Consider the following 18,649-nt stretch of genomic DNA (forward strand, 5'->3'; position numbering starts at 1 on the left):
GGACCAACACAACTGGTGATCTTATCCCTTCTGGATTCGATTGCTTAGTAAAGGGAAGGTAGTGTATCGTCACAAACTGCACCTTATCGAGACACCTTAGAAAGACAACGTATGGAATGTTAACATTAACCTTAACATGTTAACATTAAGTTGATAAATAAACTGTCACTGAATCCGCTTTGTAAATGCCGGCCCCGATACTCTTCACGGGTGTTCCCCTCAGGAACAGGAAAAGATTTACTTTACTTATGTTTAAGTATGACGCTCGAACATCAAAAATAAGACAAAGATTTTTTTGTCGTTAAAATCACGCTAACTCGTGATGTTAATTGGCAAACCCCTTATGTTTTTGTATCAACATTTTTGCAATTGTCTATTCTACAATTTTGTAGAACATTAAATTTTCCATAAAATGACTTGTCTCTAAAAAATTACAGTTAAGTAACGAAAAATGGCAGAATTTTTGATTTTTTTTGTGTTTGTGAAAAAAGAGCTGTAAAAATCAATGACTAGTCCAGAAAAAAAGCTGTGTGATTTAACAATTCAACCACACCCCTTGTAACGGTTGCTATCGAATTTCAAAGCCACACCGAGCTTGCGCGAGAAAAACGGGGATTCTCAACTTCAATATCACAACCCTTCAGTGGAAACACAAATATATGACGTATCAAATGATCGTCTCCAGCATCGTCATCGAATTTGCCCGTTCAGCAGCTTCCAATCGGGCGTAATTTCCTCGCCGACCGCGACTTCCCCGTCGCGCGTTAGAGATTACTACGTCCAATCGAGCGCGCGTGTGTTCCCATAGTCATGCTCCTCCGAGGGACCCTGCTGCGGTGGTGACGCGAAGTCTTGGTCAGTTTGGTGGAAGCGCTTCAACGTTGTGCATACAGAGAAGTGCCGTTGACCACACGATCATGGCGTTGAAGTTGGCAGCAGTGTTGCTGATCGTCGTCGTTGTTTTGGGGACATTAACGGTGCGGGTCGAGTCCAGGACTTTGCCAGGTGGGCTTCAATACGAGAAGGTGATTTATGAGTGTTGCGATCGTTAATTGGTGGATTTTTCCATGACGTAGAAAGCCGGAACTGTACGATACCTGGGCAACAGGACGTGGGAGTCTGTAGACCGGTTGTGGAATGTGCGGCATTTCAAAAGATTGCCAACGAAAGTGAATCGAATCTGGTCGCTGCACGAGACTTTGTCGAGGCGTTGTGGTGTGGTGAACGGGATGAAGGTGAGATTTGCTGTCCCCGGAATGGGGCCGACTACCAGGCGATGGAGGAACCAGAGGACGAAGAGTGTGGAGTTCAAGGGCTACAATATCGAATCCGCGGTGGAGCGATAGCTCAAATTGACGAATTTCCATGGACAGCAATGCTACTGAAGGAAAACGGTAAGTCGGTTGATCACAAATTAATCGTACTGAGACTCACCGGACTTTCCCACTAAATTCAAGGTAAAACCAAACACCTGGAGTACCACTGCGGGGGAGCGTTGATAAGTCGGACCTTCGTGCTCAGTGCGGCCCACTGTGTTACGTTCAATGCAGGCGGAACAAATATAAAGGATCCAATGTGAGTAAACAACACTTCTACGCGTGTTTTCAGATTTTTTAGTCTATTCAATAAGGAAAAAAATTGTGTTAAGATACATCCAGAACTGGGCATTGGCATACATATGACCTGGGCTAATACCAATCTTAATTCACAATTTTGCAATACTTTAATTAACATTTAAAAAAAACCTATTACAAAAACAGGCCTGAAAGAAGCGAGTGTTCGAGGGTTAAAACAACTGGTTAAACCCAGCCGCAAGTTTGCGGTTGGGGAAGACTCGATAAAGTTTTATCAACTTGTCGCACGCGCTTGATGATAATAACTAAAACAATTTAAACTGAGTAACGTAAGAAGTACACAACAATCACTGGCGGTACCAGAGGTACACAAGCCCCACCCCCTCTTTCCTAAAATATGTTTTTATTTGAAATGGAAGTCATCCACACAAACTGTAACGTGCTTTTAATTACACTTAAAAAATCTCACACTTAGCCATAATGTTTGTGACTTCTTCAAGTGTAATCAAATTTAAAAAAAATATTTATTCTTCGCGCTGGATATACAGTTTGCATGTATGTTCAAATAACTATTATACAACTCAACTTTTTCGAAGATGATGTCAGTAAACGCTTCAGTTTCGTCAAGGTATGATTGATTTGGGCTCTCTGAAAACGCTCCAATGGGCAGAATTGAATTTCAATAATTCCATATCCTAATTGAAAATGTTATTTATTGGCCGGAAATTCATTATGATTCAATTCCGTCGATAGCGTTTACTGACATGACATCAACTTCAAGGTTATCGAGTTATGTAAAAGATGTTTGGGAAGTGATTTGAGATGGAAATTTTCAGCCATAATTTTCTTTCACCTACCATGAGATGATGCCAGAAAATCGAGCTACCATCTAAATCCACAATATTAAATTGATAGATACACCCAAAAATACATATAGAGTTTTGCCACCAACGCACACCATCAAAACAAATGTGTTCATTCGTTAATTGCAACAGTAAATCTCCAACAACTATGGACCACTCTTTAGTCACAAAGCTGTGGCCTAGCCATTAAAGCTAAGGAGCTAGTCTATCAAAGATTGCTGGTTCGATTCCCGTAGACAACACTATTTGTTTTTTTTTTGCCGAATGATTTTTTTTAACATGAACTCGAAGGCATTATTCTCTAGGCCATTTCGAGCTGTATTCTCAGTGTCCATTAATGGTACCACTTTTCTTTTGGCTCGAGGCCACTCTTCTCTTGGACGTGTGCTGCCCAATTTTGGGGGTATGACAGCCTTCATGCTGTGTTCTTGGATCTAACCTCCGGAACGACTCCGTGACCATTGGGGGAAAACAGGATATGCAACAAATGTAATTTTGTGTTTTCTTTTCCAGCAAATTCGTCCGGTTGCGCGAGTACAACTTCTTCACGGATCCGGACTGTGAAGTCGAAGGCAACATGTTGGATTGTGCCGAACAGAAGGTAGATCGCGAGCCCCGCCGCATCGTGGTACATCCCGACTTCATGGCGGGAACGGCACCAACGTACAACCACGATCTCGCCCTAATCCAGATCGATCCCGTGCCGCCGTACACGGACTTTTTGCGCCCGATTTGCCTGCCCGAGCGAGGAATGCGACCCCGGCGGTTCCTTACCGTGGCCGGGTGGGGCAAAACGGACTTTTTCAAAGACTCGTTTGGGACGATCAACTTTAGTCCGATCAAGATGAAGGTTGTGCTGCCACACGTCGATTGGAAGCTGTGCCAGCAGGTCTACAAGCTGTTGCACATTCGGGTGAACGAGTCTCACGTGTGCGCCGGGGGAAAGATAGCACAGGACAGCTGTGCCGGCGACAGTGGCAGTCCGTTGATGCAGTACGACCCACGGAGTGGCTCGTGGTTTCTGATGGGAGTGGCCAGCTTCGGGGTGCAGAATTGTGGTCGAGAGGGAATTCCCGGGGTGTATACGAATCTGGGAACGTATCTGGACTGGATTCGAGAGAATATACAACAGAGTTGAGTAGATCTGGTGGAGTTTGTTTTAAAAGAGAAAGAAAGAAATAAAGTATCCTCTCTCGGCAATAAATTTGTTTACAAACTGTCCGCGTGGTGATAGGCGACCGGCAAGTTTCAGTGCAGGCCACCGTTATCAGTTTCGCTCCGATCGTCGAACGGTTACGATGCATCCGGCAGTTGCTCTTCTGATCGCCGTCCTCGCGGCGTTCCGAGTGACTCAGTGTACTCCAACAACGGCTAGGTCCAAGGTCGCGCTCAGTTGCGTCATTCCCAATGAAGTTCAGTCAGGCATTTGTGTGCCTTCCGGGGATTGTCCAGCGTTTCAGCGAATCAACGACATCGATGGGTTAAACTCGGTTGGTCGGATCAGTTTTATAAGGGAGCTGTACTGCGATATCGACGCGGAACAGTATGGCGTTTGCTGTCCCCGGAACAGTGTCGTGAGTTATCGGTTAGTTATAGGTAGTGCCCGTTTGACATTTGAATGCTGATTAACTTCTTATCGCCAGACACCCAACGCTGAATGAGACGCTGCCAAAACGGGATCGCAACATGTTTGGCACCAGATTCGGTGAAAACGATGAGTTCCAGTGCGGCGAGTCCAACACGATCAACAAGGTCAAGGGAGGAATTATCGCCGCTATCGATGAATTCCCGTGGATGGCCATGCTACTGTACGGCACCTCGAGTGCTCCAGGCTGTGGAGGTGCTCTGATCAGCAGCTCGTTCGTCATAACAGCAGCGCACTGCTTGGTCGGTAAGAACGTTCAGGATAGGGGAAACCTGTAGGTATGCTAGAGTAGATCACAACAATCAACGCTAATGTTTTTGTTTTTCTCTAATCTAGTAAATTTGTCCGCCTTGGCGAATACGACATCAACCGTGATCCAGACTGCATGGTGGACGGAAACTACGAGGATTGTACCGACGGTAAGCAGGACGTCAAGCCAAAGCGCATTATAGCTCATCCGGAGTACTCTTCAAGTGAAATCAGTCAGCACCACGACCTGGGCTTGATTCAACTCGAGCGGTCCGTCTCGTTCAATGACTTTATCCGGCACATCTGCCTTCCACCGATGGCGGAACCGATGCTGACCTCGCCTGGAACCAAGTACAATGTGTGCGGCTGGGGCAGGACCAACTTCTTCCGGGGCGGGCTCGGCGAAGACGCGTTGAGTCCGATCAAGCTAAAGACGACACTGCCGCACTTTGATCACCACGAGTGTCGGGAGATCTACCGGGCGCAGAAGTTGAGCCTGGGAAGTGGACAACTGTGCGCCGGAGGGCGGAAGGCTGACACGTGCGCTGGGGATAGTGGCTCGCCGCTGATGTTTTTTGACCGGAAGGCGGGAACGTGGCTGTTGACTGGAGTTGTTAGCATGGGCGTTCAGAGCTGCGGTACGGAGGGCAAGCCCGGGATCTACACCAATGTGGCGCAGTACGCGACCTGGATCAAGAAGACGGCGAATGTTTAATTTGCCTTTGAATAACACAAACAGGAGACATAATCAAATGAATCTATTTATACCAACAAACATAATCACATTACAAAAAGTGATACACTTTAATCTTCTCTCAATAAACTTTTTTTTCGTAGATCACCTCCTACAGCTTTTATAATGCACGCAATTGGTAATAACCCCGTCAACTAATCTCAACAACAGTCAAACGCATGATAATGATTCCCGGAATTCCCTAACCAGCCACAAATAGCCAAAGCCCATTCAGAGTTTGTTATGATACGATCGTTATCATGAGGAACGTCTTGCGTAAGTTCTGTTGAAAGATTTTTTTTTCAGACAGACCAGTGTGATGCTGCGGCGGATTTCTACCAGATAAGGTTGCTTTATAAATAGATTTGGCTAGTTGAGAGATCAAGCAAACTGCCAGACAGTGAGACACCTAACAGGCTGACCAATCATTTATTTACTATTCGGATTTGCAATAACTCAGAAAAGTCGTTTTGCCTGTAAACTTTAAAAAGTTTCTAGTGTAGACCCAACTAAAACTCCTTCCTCAAATGTGTCCTTTTTCACATCGACAATTACGATCTTAAGAATGTTATAAAAAAAAACTAGTCTTTGCTTTGTTCATAAATCTGTTTATTCACCATTCGTTATATGAAGAAAGATATAAGGCACATTTTCCATGGTTTTAAGCTTCCTGTTTGAAGCTTGTTGAGAACATTCATTCTCGATACAAAATCACACATGCTAGATTGCGACAACTTGGAGGATTTAAGATGGTGAGAAGAAATTGGAAATTTTGGAAAATCCCTGACTGGATTCTTTAGGAAATATTAGCATTTGTGCCAAATAAGTTAACGTTTAGGGGGTCGCTGTTTTGTGTTGAAGTTAATATGGGAATTTTTGAAAAAAAAAATGATAGAGAAAGGTACAGTGCAAAGTTAACCGAGTTGATACTAAAAAATATTAGATTTAGTGATGACTTTTAAGGTTCTACAGCAAGCCCTCAACCTTTACCAAGTTGACCCCTTAACCTTTGCATGTTGTGACCCAAAAATCCAATTTTTGTTTGACACCATGATGGTCACTCATTTCGCTGAATCTCGTTGAGAGTTTAATGCTCTGTTTCTGTTTGTCTGTGCGAGTTTAATCCATGGCAGATACTCCACAACGCTTGTATAAATCCCGGGACTGCCAACCGTGCCACAGTCTTTCCGTCCTATGCTTACAATTCCACTCAACACCCAGACGCCATTCTTCCAGTCAAAGTACATCAACGGTGATCCACTATCACCATTGCAAGAATCCTGCCAACGCCCTCCTGCACAGATCTGGCCGGATATCAACTGATAACCAGTGAAATTTTTCTGGCACTCACTTTGCTCCACAAACGGCAGCTTTGCCTTCATCTTAATTGGACTGAGCGCATTTCCATTCCTGTCTTGAACTGCAAATCAAAAGTGGCATGTTAAAATGTTAATATATATTATTTATTTAAAATTGGTCTTACAGAAATCCGTCCAACCCCAACCACAGACTGTTAGAATACAATCACGTTTTAATCCGGTAAGTCTTCCCTGCTCGGGGAGACAAATTGGACGCAGAAAGTCCGAAAACTCCTCTGTCAAATCAATTTCAATGAGGCCAATGTCGTGGTAATGGTCAGCACTGCTTTCTTGGTAGTCTGGGTGCACAATTATTGCCAGAGGCTTTTTATCAAGCTTCCCTTCGTGAATACAATCTAGCATTTCTTCCTGCACTTCACAATCTCGATCCTCCAATAGGTTGTATTCTCGTAACCGGACCAATTCACTGTAATTTTAGTGAAATTTGAGAATTTTATCATTCATTTACTCTTTGAAATCACTTACAGTGGGCCATATGTGTTGTACTCCCCTCCAATCAAACAATGAGCAGCCGTGATCACAAAATTTCTACTTATCAGAACCGCTCCACATCCTGGAAACCTTTTGTTGTATTTCAACAGAGCAGCCCAAGGGAATTCATCAATTTGGGCAATATTTCCACGAAGGATGCGATTTCCAAATGTTACAAGCCCACACTCGTTGTCGTCTGCATCGCCAAGATGACCTACAGATGTTCTTGTCCGAATTCCAAATCGAACTCGCGGCTCAACATCCATTGATATCCACGGCTTTCGGTAACTGTCGATGCTCTGCGGACAGCAGATCATTACCTGTTCGTCATCCCCACACTGCAGTTCCCGAATGAAGCTTACTCTGCTGGTGTTGGCCATCATCTCAACGTGGTTGATCTTCTGGAACGCAGGACATTTTTTCAGATCGACGCAAGTCCCATCGTCCGTTTCATTGGGAATACGGCAGGGCACTACGTTATCACTCCCGGTGGGACTGCCCACAATTGAGACAGTTATCGCAATCAAAAGCACCGTAACGAATTGAGAGCACACCATGCTGATGCCGGTTCAAAAGTTGCGACAAAACTGACGCGAGAGTCTTGATGTGGTCTTTGCGAAAGGTCGCCGTTTTATGCGACTTTTAGTTATACACAAGGGATTGGAGGACAGACATACATAACAATCTGTTTACATCTTTTTAAATCTCAATTGGATAAACTACTTTGAACAACATTCAACACTGTGTATGTGTGTTGTAGGGATTATGGGTTGCAGGATTGAATATGTAATAAATTATTAAATGAGTATTTATTATAAGATTGAATTATCTTCTATATATAAGTTATAAAACGTCCATGGTAGAAGGGAAGATGTTTCGAAATTAATAACGCCGATGTGGTTAGTTAGACTGTCCAAAATGTTCTGCCTTTATTGTAATCGAAAAGTCCCCCAGAGCCTCACACATGAGGTACTGAGGTTTTGCTTACTGAGCATTAATCGAGCTACTTGCTTTAATCGCGGCGAGGTAAACGAAGTTTAGCTTTGTTCGCAGTTTGGGTTACTGTTGTCGGCTGTGCTGACGATGTTGGTGGCGTCGATCAATTATGCGGAAAGCAATTTCCGTAACTTATATAAAAAATTTCGACGGTTTTGTTCAAACGCGAATCAATTCAACACGGAAAGTCGGATCGAGGTGCTCTTTGTTGCGTTGGATTCGTGTAAGCCCAAGGAAGGTTCTTACGCCAAAAAATCACAACTTTGGCCACTCTGGAACCGATTCCGGAAAATCTGCAGATTGTATGGGAAAAGTTACGTAAAATCAAATTTTGATCTCAGGAGGCTGAATAAGCAAACAAGTTAAAAACGTCAACAAACGAAAAAAAAAGGCAGAACGAATTTTGTCGGGTAAGGCTTATAAAATTGAATTATTCATAAGATTCAATTATTCATTCAGAGAGAAAGAGAAGTCCTTCCAAACGTGCACCGTTTCAAAAATAGAAATAATAATGTTTTTTGGTTGAGTATTTGTACTTCATTGGACGCTTAGCAGCCACTGCTGTCACATCCCGTGATTTCCCTAATCCAGCGCAAATACTTGACCACATTCGTATAGATCCCCGGCAGATCGCTCTTGCCACAAACGGACGGGCCTCGGCTGACAATTCCACTGAGTTTCCAAACACTGGCGCGCCTGTCGAAGAACATCAGGGGAGATCCACTGTCTCCAGCGCACGAGTCTTTGTCTCTCCGTCCACCGGCACAAATCTGTCCGGGTATCAGCTCAAGTTCTTGCAGACTGTACGCCTTAGCACATCGGATGCGACCTACGAAGGGAAGCGAGGCCTTCATCTTGATCGGACTAGATATTTCTCCGAACAAGGATTGGACTGAAAAACAGTCATTAGAACTTCAGGAATAGCAGCATAAATCTACGAAAAATCAATCTTACAGTGATCGGTCCTGCCCCAACCCGTCACGGTCAGCATCTTTCCCAGCTGATGGCCTGCATTTTTCCAACTTGTTGGAAGACAAATCGGACTTAGAAAGTCGGAGTACGCTTCAGTGAGCTGAATTTCGATCAACGCGATGTCGTGATGTTGCTGGATGCTGTTTGCTTCGTAATCCGGGTGGACTACGATCCGTTGAGGAGGGACATCTAGCTTTTCCTCCGAACAATCTTCGTACTCGTCTTCAGATATCAAGCAGTCGATATCGTTATTTAAGTCGTACTCGCGTAACCGGACAAACTTCCTAGAATGAATAAAGCATGTCAACTACCAGATCAACGCAGCGCAAGCTAGAATGAACTTGCAGTGGACCATGTCGGTTGTAGCCGGGTCCGGCCAAGCAGTGAGCTGCACTGATGACGTAGCTTCTGCTGATCAGAACTCCTCCACATCTCGGCACATCATCCCTGTACAAAAGCAGCGCTGCCCACGGAAACTCGTCAATGCCTGCGATTGCTCCTCCATGAATTTTTCCCGCGTAGGACACAGTTCCGCATCCGAAGTCATCATCACTGTAAAGCTGCTGGGAAGTCCGATGGTTGGTACGCCGATCGCAACAGATCCTGTTTTCACCGCACTGCATAGCTGAGTAAAAGCTGGCATCCAAACGGGCACAATCGCTGGGATCAACGCAAACGCCATCGTCAATTTGATCGGGAATACTGCAGAATACCTCCTGATCTTCATTTGAAATATCCCACCATATTAGAAGACTCATTTGTAATACATTTCATTTCTACAAACCTTGTTGAGCCCATGCGCCCACCACAAGTACCAAGATCTTTAACCGCCTAAGCCACATTTTTACACGAGCACGTGTTTTACTTTCGACTGTCAGTGAATCAATGCGGCGCTTGATCACTTATGGGAAGTCCATAGACGATAGGCGTGCGTGGATTAAATTAGTGCTGGTTGTTATCAGTGCGAAATGTTACAATGTATACATCAGGATGTTACAAAATGGGTCATTCAACCCGTTAAATCGGTGCGTTATGGTTTTTGCCAGTTTTTAGCCCCTTAACGATTTTTGCATCTTTCAAAAACCTCATGAGCTCATAGTCCGTGTTTCAGGGAAAACTTTGCCAAGAGTGCGGAAAGATTCGTTCACTATTTAAAATGTTACAGAATTTATAGCACCGCTGCTGAAAACATCTACTTTTTCTTCACTCTCTTCTGGCAGCACCAGCAGCTTGCTTGGTTGCATGAGCGTCGCGACGCCTGCCTCAATCTTTTCTGCAGGAGCAGCAAGTGCTGCCGATTTTATTTTGCTGGGACCAATTTTCGAAAAAAAAAAATGCTAAACTTTGAAGGTCTGTACCGAGCTCCAGGGTGCTCCAAATTTCAATGTTACATATATTTTGAAGATAAACGATTCAGTGGCCAAAGTGCCCCAAAAATTTAAATTTTTTAAAAAATCTTTTTTTGCCTATTTAAAATTCAAATGCAAAGCGCCAGCTTCTGTTACATCCAATCACGCTCATATTTGGGATTTGGGCTCAGTATGCCCACCGGAACAAACCCCTGAATGTCCGCCAAATAGTCATTTTTGTTACACTCTAATCTACATACTTTGTATTTGATCAAACTTTAACAATAAATACTACATCACAAATTTCACCCTTGCGTACGCTATCCAATGATTTAAATCCTGTAAAGTGACGTTAATTTTGCCATGACCCATGAAGAGCATCGGGCCGCATTTACAAAGTGGATTCAGTGGCTATTTCTTAACCTAATGTTAACATGTTAAGATTTATGCTAACATTCCATAGGTCGCCTTCACTAAGGTGTCATGCTAAGGTCCAGCTTGTGGCGATACACTACCTTCCCTTTACCAAGCATTCGAAACCAGAAGGGAAAAGATGACCAGTTGTGTTGAACCCCGATCAACCGATTATGAGGCGGAAGCGTTACAACTCGGTAGCCTGGCTCGGTTTAAATCCTGGCGGAAATTAAATTGAATAATGTTCACGTTAAATTAATCACAACTAGGTCAGGTTAAGGTTAAGGCTCTTTGAACTGTAGAGAGCCATTTTAGACGGAGCAATGAACCTTAAAAACAGTTAAGGTTGAGGCTACACATTAAAAACATGCTAAGTATCTATGGTATTTTTTTTCGGTGCAAGAATATACAAAACAAATATAAAAAGGTTTTTTTTATTGCGTAACACACGCTAATCTTATCACTTTTGAGTTTGCATGTTTTGACTATGCTTTTGTTGAACCCTGTAATGCATATTATATTAATTATAGCAACTTTTTGCTCCTTCAGTTGTATGCAAATGGTTTTTTTAGAACTCTTCTTATTTATCCAACTCTGCAGAGACTCGTTGGATGAATGTACGATTTGTGCTGTAAAAAATATCCTTATGCAACTTGTTCTACAAACAACTATTGCCGTTACTAAAAGTTCCAAAAAAACCTAAAAATCGCCAAATGGAAAATGCCGGTCAAATAAGGATATGTGAAAATAAGTATAACCTGCAAAAAAACAGTTTAGTTGTGGTTTAAAAATTAAACTGATAAAGATGGATTGTAGAAGGTTTAATGAAGAATACTTTGCTTAATTGTTGCATCATTTTTATTATTATTATTTATTTATTTTTTTGTGATAATCGCTAGCACTCGTTTTTCATGGTGATCGTTTTCAATCTGGATTCAATTGCAAAGTAAAATGAAGTTAGTGTATTGTTACAAGCTGGACCTTATCTAGACACCTCGTCGCTAGTGTGCTATTTGTGACAACGACCATTTTGGTCGAAAATGAGTTGATGATGACGTTTTGTTAAACTCAGCAAACTTTATACATATTTTGGAAATTCGCTTCCGTTATTGGTATACACACTTGTGACATAGACCAATTTCTCATCAAAATGAGCGTGCTGTCTTGTGACATGCCGTATAAATGGCTGGAAAATTCAGATTTTTTCTTTTTATTTCACTAATTTATCACGCAAACTATTTTACTGCCCATAATTGAAAATTTGGCTACTATGCCAAATAAGTATTCCGAGGAAAACTCGTTTTAGTGTTTGTCACCAAATCTCCGTCAAGGCAATTTTCCATAACAGTGGCATATTAGCCGTTTGCTTTTTTGCATCCGCAGACAAATTTAAACACTATTTTAGTGAAATTCAAGTTTCAGAAGATGCGTTGGAACATCCTTTACCGTCGTTTTTGTCAAAAGTGGATATTAGCCTTTTTCAATGGCGGGCAGTTTAGTTTGTATGGGAATTCTGTCCACACTTGTGACACGTAGTAAAATTTTCACTTTCAAAGCTCACTTTTAACGCGTGCTTTTAAGATTTTTGTTTACATTATTTATTGTATGTATATTTACTGCTAATAAATATTTACATTTGCCAGGGATATTTGTAAAAAAAAAGATTTGGTTCAACTTTCTTCAATTTTTTTGATGGACACTGTCTACTGAGATGAGTGATCCCTCAATTTGAAGTTATGTTTAGCACAAAAGGGAACAGCATGTTATTTCAACATTATTTTTTACTTGAGTAATATCAATATAAAGTGGACAGGCAAGTTTTCATCAAACGTGTTGTAAAATAATGTATTCAGTTAGTGAGAAACAGCAAATTGGACTGAATAGGATCAATTCCTTAACCTACGTTCTTTTTTGGAAGGGTAAGCGATTTGTTACGATGTTATGTCGTCATTGAAATAAAGCACAAGTCAATATATATTTTTACATATTTTTATAATGTGCCAATTCTCTCCCCAATCACAGCCTCGCCGTTTTCTTAATCCATGGCAGATACTCCCTCACATTGGTGTAGATCCCGGGTCGATCCACCGTCCCGCAGGTGGACGTTCCGCGGCTGACGACTCCGCTCAACACCCAGACGCCCTCACGCCGGTCGTAGTACATCAGCGGTGATCCGCTGTCTCCCGCGCACGAATCTTTGTCCTTGCGACCACCGGCGCAAATCTGGCCGCGGACCAGCGACAGCGCTTGCGACCGGTACAGCTCTCCGCAGCGACTTTGCTCCACAAACGGCAACGAGGCCTTCATCTTGATCGGGCTGGACATGTCCACGTTGACTGGGGAAAAGAAAGAAAACATTTCTCAAATTCGATTTTCTTTAAAATATTTTTCAAAAACTTACACAAATCGGTCCTGCCCCAGCCGCAAACGCTGAGAATTTTGCCCCGCTCCAGCCCAGGTTCCAGGTTCGGCTCCGGCAAGCAAATTGGCCGCAGAAAGTCCGAATAGCGCACCTGCTGGCTCAGCTCGATCAGCGCGATGTCGTGGTGCTGCTGAACGCTGTCCGGTTGGTAGCTCGGGTGGAGTTTGATCGAGCGCGGTCGCACGTCCAGCTTGTCCTCCGAGCAGTCCAGCCCGTCGTCCATGACCATGCAGTCCGGGTTGGTGAACAGGTTGTACTCGCGGAGTCGAACGAAGTCACTGAAAAGAGATAATAATCATAACAACAAATTTCGTCGAAGAATCCAGTGTACTTTGGGTCCTAAAAATTGTGTTTTGAAGATTTTTTCTCGATTTCCAGGATACATATTTCATAAAAACGCATTTAAAGGTCCATAAAAAGGCAGAGTTCCCAAATTTTGACTAACATCAAAAAGTTTCCTTGGTAAATTTTCACTTGCTCTAGGTACCGTCATCTGGGGTGAATCGGGACTACAGTCTGAATAGAGACAGCAGTTTTTAAAGCTCTTAAACGCTTGAAATTTGGAAAACGATGCACTATTTTAGATGTTCTGTGTCTGTTATATCCAAAACTGATCACAAGTATCCAAAATATTGTACAGTAGCAAGGCTAAAACGGCTATCCCAATTCGCCCCATGTGTCCCGTTTCGCTCCAGATGACGGTGCAGTAAAAAACATTTATGAAAAATTTCTTTGTTATTTCCATGGAAATGAATCAATTGTTACGAGGATACAAACTTAATCATTATACGGAAATGAGTTCTGTAAGTAGTTCCATGAACATTTGTTTGTTTGATTTGACATTGTTAAAAAATGTGAAGAAAAATGTTATCAATTACGAAAAAACACTGTTACGCAGAACAAGTCAATCCTACAGAGCGCAATTATTACTTTCATTTTCTCCCCGCGCGAAACAGAAAAGGTAATAAAAAGAGAAAGCTACTCACAGTGGTCCGTGCCGGGCGTAGTTCGCTCCGGCCAGACAGTGCGCTGCCGTCAGGACGTAGTTCCGGCTGATGAGCACACCTCCGCAGCCCTTGTAGTTGTTCCGGTAGAAGAGTAGCGCCGCCCACGGGAACTCATCGATCTCCGTGAGCGATCCCTTGATCTTGTTCTGGAACGTCTGCACGCCGCACTCGTCGTCGTCTTCTCCGAATCTCGAAGAGAGATCCGATGTTGAATTTCGGACCCTCCGCGGAATATTGGTGGATAGTTCTGGATCGCGGTAGCCTGCTTTCGCCAGTTTTGGACAGCAGATCATGGTTTCGTTCTCGTTTTGGCACTGGAGAGCCCGTATGAACCCTAACCGGCCTACGGAACCAAGATCCTGCCCTTGGTTGATGGCCTGGTAGGCTGGACAGTCCTGCGGTGCGGTACAAATACCTTGGGTCACTTCATTCGGAATGGTGCACGGCGTTATAACATCCCAAACAGGTCTGTCGTCATCTAATTTCAGGAAAATATTCAGGACTCATAACTTCACCAAAAAACGGGATGACTCAGAGTACCAACCTTCAACGGCGAAATTCCCCACGGCGAACGCGGCCAGCAGCAACAGCGGCAAAAACATGACTTCACTTAGAAGGTCTAACCTCTCTGGACGTCCGTACTGGATTGGCGCGTTCGTGCCGGACTTTGTTGCCTATATAAACACAAACTTGTACGCGGGGACGCTCCTGGAACGAACCGTCCAACACTCCGTTATCGCTCGTACTGAGTTGGTCGTCATGAACTTACACGACCAAGTGAACCGGCTTTTAATGATCGTGGAGTCACTTTTGGAAAGAGTCTACAGCAATGACCGAAATCAGCTTGATCAGCTCTCATAATATCAACCAAAAATAATCATACTGTAAGTCTTGGAATATGATCTTTTTATACCTTAGTCCAGATGTCGATCGCGTCTAAGTGCACTTGACTTTGGGCAATGCAGCAATGGACCTGGCCTAACACTTGATCGTCAGCTTTGGTTCGGTGGCAAAGGAGGGAGGCTCTCCTGGATGAAGTGGGAATCTCCACACCGTACAGACATATGAATGGGAATTTTGCACGTGGTAAGATCAGTGGCGTGCGGGCGGGGCTTTTCGGGGGGTTGGAGGCGTGGCTACACGGGTAATTTTTCTGTTGATTTTGACTTGGGGATGCTGAGAATTGTGCACGTCCATGTGATCTACATGGTGGTCGATGATGTAAAAGGAGTGGTTTGATTGATTGATGGAAAGTTTTTCCAAGTACTTTTTATTTATTGGCAGATATAAAACGTTAAAAATTTTCGATAGAAGAAGCTCGTATTTTGCTATTGTTATACCTTAAAATTTATGCACATATCTTGACTTTTTTTTGATAAGGTCCTATAAACAAATGTAAACATTGAGTGTATCCCTTTCACACCTTATGTCAAAGTCCATCGGAGTAAGCGGGATACACTCAATGTTTACATTTGTTTATAGGACCTTATCAAAAAAAACTCAAGATATAGTCCAGACTCCATTATCCAAAAGCCTCGCAAAAAAAAAAGTTTTTTTTTACTGTCTCATTTTGGGTTGCTGAGCTCCAACCTTTCTGGAAATATGTAGGTTATCAAAGAAGGCGGCAAATACTGCGCCCCCTGGAAAATTGTGACTTTTCATCTTTTCTAAATATAAATATAAAAAATTTCGACGGTGTTGTTCGAACGCGAAACAGTTCAATACGGAGCGTCGGATCGCGGTGCTCTTTGTTGCGTTGGGTTCGTATAAGTCCAAGGAAGGTTCTTACGCCAAAAAGTGACAACTTTGGCCACTCTGTTACCGATTCCGGAAAATCTGCAGATTGTATGGGAATAGTAAGTAAATCAAATTTTGATCACAGGAGGCTGAATATGCAAACAAGCTAAAAACGTCAAGATACGAAAAAAGAAAAGACGAAGTTTTCGGGTTTAGCTTGTTTGGTATAATGCCAGGCAATCAGTCATTTCATTTCGATTATTTTGGTGTCGCAGAGCTCGAATTTCAACTCAAAACCAAGAAAACCAAATGCATGATTTCAATATCCAACCAATTCCACCTGAACCATATTATCACTACCATGACAGCCGTCCATTGCCGGCCGCTTCCATCTCCACCGCGCACCAGGGACAAGGAAAGGGGATTTGGATTACGGGAATTGTTGATGCTCCACTTTTTTCAGAGTTTTAAGGAAAAATCTCCACGGTATCCTCAGGGATTTTAAATATTTCAAACTTTATTTCAAAAAATTAAACAAACGATTGTCAATTTGTTGTTAAACAGTTAAAAAATATGGAATTTTGTTCATTCACATTGCAAAAAGTGCAAGCCAAGGTAATCATAAATAAATGCAAACTACCATCACCACGCCTCTGCCTTGCATCCAGCGCATCGGATCAATCACTTGATCGCTAATTGATATGTTGACCAACGCGTGGGCTCGCACGATGCAAAAACGTGCCTCCAATATCTTGCCCAGTCTCGTCCACTGCTGGGGAAATCCAATCTCTCCGAAAACAACTTTCCAACTCTCTGCAGTCATGCTGCGCCATCGCCGTCCCATGTTTCAGGAAAGTCCCCGTCCAACTCCACATGAATGCTAAACACATATCTGCTTCGCCAACCAACAAATGCCGGCATTTGTTGTCTCGTGTTGTTGTTTATGTCGCGCAGTTGTTTTTGTTGACACTCAACGCGGTTCCGCGCACTCGATCAGCTGTAGACCACGCCGTCGGGCCCAAAACTGGTTCATGACGTCACCCACTGCCACCACTACTGTATGCGTATACGTCTTGTCCGATCCAAAACCTGATCTTCTCGCCGCGATACTCAGACATTGTGTGTATCTTGGTGGTGAAGATCAGTCCACGATCGAGTTCGCGTTGGTGAGGATGTTCTTCGTGACCACGCTGCTTTTGGCCGCCACCGGTGGTGAGTCACAAACTTGTCTGAAGATCGGCGTTTGCGGTGTGTCAAATTTTGATTCGTAATTTCTTAAGCACTTGCGTTCACCCTGCTGCCATGTGAGATACCGAACGAAACCCAGACCGGATACTGCATCGGAGCTGACGATTGCCAGCCGTATCAGACGCTTAAGGAGTCGATAAAGGGAAGTAACGATGTGACGACCGCTGCGTTCCTGCAGCGACTCAACTGCTCCAAAACCGGAATTTGCTGCAAGTCCATGCCAACGTACGACAATCCGCACGTTCAAGTGTTTGAGAGCTCGACGATCGCGTCAAGGCTGTCGGTGGAGGAGCATAGTGAACCTGTGCGCTACACGGCCTCGAACTGTGGCATGGAGTCGACGGGCGATCGAATCTTTGGCGGTCAGGTGACCGGTATCGATGAGTTCCCGTGGTTGGCGCTGTTGTTTTACCAGCCGGCGGATGGCGGTACGGTGGTGCCATCTTGCGGGGGTGCACTGATCGCGTCCCGTTGGGTTTTGACCGCGGCTCACTGCGTCAAGGGTAAAGGCTACCGAAGTCTTGGAACGCTGTAAGTCGCTACGAAACGACCTCCAACGCCTCACTAATGAATCATTTATTTAGAAAGTTTGTCCGGCTTGGTGAGAATAACCTGGAGACACCCAAGGACTGCGAGTTGGACGTAGATGGTCGTCAGGAATGCGCTGACAAGCCGGTTGATTTGGACGTGATCAAGACCATTCCTCATCCAGACTATGCGAGCCAGAGCTGGGACAAGTACAACGACTTGGCACTGATCAAGCTGGCTAAGGAGGCACCCTTCACGGACTACATTCGGCACCTTTGTTTGCCCGGGTACTACAACTTGACGGAACAGGTCGAACTGGCCACGGCTAGCAAGTTTGTGGTCGCTGGTTGGGGTCACACGGATTATTGTGAGTACTCTTTATCAAATCTTCTCAGACTGGTTTCAGTCCAAAATTAACACTTCAAACGGATAATTCCACAGATCAAACCGTTGACAGCGTCCCCAGCCAGATCAAGCTGAAGGTAACACTCCCGTTCGTGACGAACGAGCGCTGCCAGGAGGTGTACGGTAACTATTCGCTTCGGATTGCGGATACCCAGATTTGCGCCGGAGGACAGAAAGCGCGTGATACGTGTCGAGGAGACAGCGGATCTCCACTGATGTTCTACAACCGGCAGCAGTCGCGCTGGTTCACGTATGGACTGGTTAGCCGTGGTCCGTCCACCTGTGGAACGGATGGTGTTCCGAGTATCTACACGAATGTGTTCCGATACGACGAATGGATTCGGGAGACCATGGCCAAGGTGGAGAAAGAGGGAAACTGATGACGGACAGGGGTTTGATGTGTGTGCACAATAAAGAATGGATTGAATTTATTACGTTATGTTTTCATTCGGTCGGCAAAAGATTAATCCTTGCTGACAACATTTCATTCTACTTACTGTGAGCTACCTCTACCAGCTACACGAAGAAAAATGAGTTCCGAAAATTGTGAACAAGCGTTCATGAAAATTGGCACAACAAACAAAGTGTTCAAATCACATGGTTTTTGGAAAAACATGAACACTTTGTTCGTGGTTCCCAATTTTATGAACGCTTGTT

At 43.9% G+C, this 18,649-nt stretch overlaps 6 protein-coding genes across 7 annotated transcripts; 3 read left to right on the forward strand and 3 right to left on the reverse strand.

The window, feature by feature from the left end:
- The first annotated feature begins 611 nt into the window (after positions 1 to 611).
- On the forward strand, positions 612 to 3,580 carry LOC120423298 (CLIP domain-containing serine protease B8-like). The gene is made up of 4 exons (XM_039587062.2): positions 612 to 1,005; positions 1,077 to 1,394; positions 1,458 to 1,575; positions 2,951 to 3,580. The coding sequence occupies exons 1-4, from the start codon at positions 918 to 920 to the stop codon at positions 3,573 to 3,575; spliced, it is 1,149 nt and encodes a 382-aa protein (XP_039442996.1). The 5' UTR covers positions 612 to 917; the 3' UTR covers positions 3,576 to 3,580.
- Positions 3,581 to 3,694: 114 nt separating this feature from the next.
- Positions 3,695 to 5,172, forward strand: LOC120423297 (CLIP domain-containing serine protease B8-like). The gene is made up of 3 exons (XM_039587061.2): positions 3,695 to 4,022; positions 4,081 to 4,356; positions 4,419 to 5,172. Exons 1-3 carry the CDS (start codon positions 3,736 to 3,738, stop codon positions 5,044 to 5,046), a joined length of 1,191 nt encoding a protein of 396 aa, XP_039442995.1. The 5' UTR covers positions 3,695 to 3,735; the 3' UTR covers positions 5,047 to 5,172.
- Positions 5,173 to 5,639: 467 nt separating this feature from the next.
- LOC120423296 (CLIP domain-containing serine protease B8-like) lies at positions 5,640 to 7,505 on the reverse strand. 2 transcript variants are annotated; one of them, XM_052706110.1, is made up of 4 exons: positions 6,909 to 7,505; positions 6,548 to 6,849; positions 6,173 to 6,484; positions 5,640 to 6,138 (listed from the first exon to the last, which is right to left on the reverse strand). In XM_052706110.1, the coding sequence occupies exons 1-4, from the start codon at positions 7,469 to 7,471 to the stop codon at positions 6,122 to 6,124; spliced, it is 1,194 nt and encodes a 397-aa protein (XP_052562070.1). In that variant the 5' UTR covers positions 7,472 to 7,505; the 3' UTR covers positions 5,640 to 6,121. The 2 variants fall into 2 exon arrangements, with proteins under 2 accessions (XP_052562070.1, XP_052562069.1); XM_052706109.1 differs by having other exon boundaries at positions 5,641 to 6,484.
- Positions 7,506 to 7,776: 271 nt separating this feature from the next.
- LOC120423306 (CLIP domain-containing serine protease B8-like) lies at positions 7,777 to 9,762 on the reverse strand. The gene is made up of 4 exons (XM_039587071.2): positions 9,667 to 9,762; positions 9,228 to 9,603; positions 8,865 to 9,166; positions 7,777 to 8,802 (listed from the first exon to the last, which is right to left on the reverse strand). Exons 1-4 carry the CDS (start codon positions 9,722 to 9,724, stop codon positions 8,459 to 8,461), a joined length of 1,080 nt encoding a protein of 359 aa, XP_039443005.1. The 5' UTR covers positions 9,725 to 9,762; the 3' UTR covers positions 7,777 to 8,458.
- Positions 9,763 to 12,626: 2,864 nt separating this feature from the next.
- On the reverse strand, positions 12,627 to 14,885 carry LOC120423305 (CLIP domain-containing serine protease B8-like). Its single transcript, XM_039587070.2, has 4 exons — positions 14,619 to 14,885; positions 14,054 to 14,552; positions 13,047 to 13,345; positions 12,627 to 12,981 (listed from the first exon to the last, which is right to left on the reverse strand). The coding sequence occupies exons 1-4, from the start codon at positions 14,674 to 14,676 to the stop codon at positions 12,662 to 12,664; spliced, it is 1,176 nt and encodes a 391-aa protein (XP_039443004.1). The 5' UTR covers positions 14,677 to 14,885; the 3' UTR covers positions 12,627 to 12,661.
- Positions 14,886 to 16,738: 1,853 nt separating this feature from the next.
- LOC120423304 (CLIP domain-containing serine protease B8-like) lies at positions 16,739 to 18,423 on the forward strand. Its single transcript, XM_039587069.2, has 4 exons — positions 16,739 to 17,023; positions 17,092 to 17,590; positions 17,644 to 17,954; positions 18,029 to 18,423. Exons 1-4 carry the CDS (start codon positions 16,843 to 16,845, stop codon positions 18,370 to 18,372), a joined length of 1,335 nt encoding a protein of 444 aa, XP_039443003.1. The 5' UTR covers positions 16,739 to 16,842; the 3' UTR covers positions 18,373 to 18,423.
- The last annotated feature ends 226 nt before the right edge of the window (positions 18,424 to 18,649 follow it).

Source organism: Culex pipiens, chromosome 1 (assembly GCF_016801865.2).
Source record: "Culex pipiens pallens isolate TS chromosome 1, TS_CPP_V2, whole genome shotgun sequence".
NCBI lineage: Eukaryota > Metazoa > Arthropoda > Insecta > Diptera > Culicidae > Culex > Culex pipiens.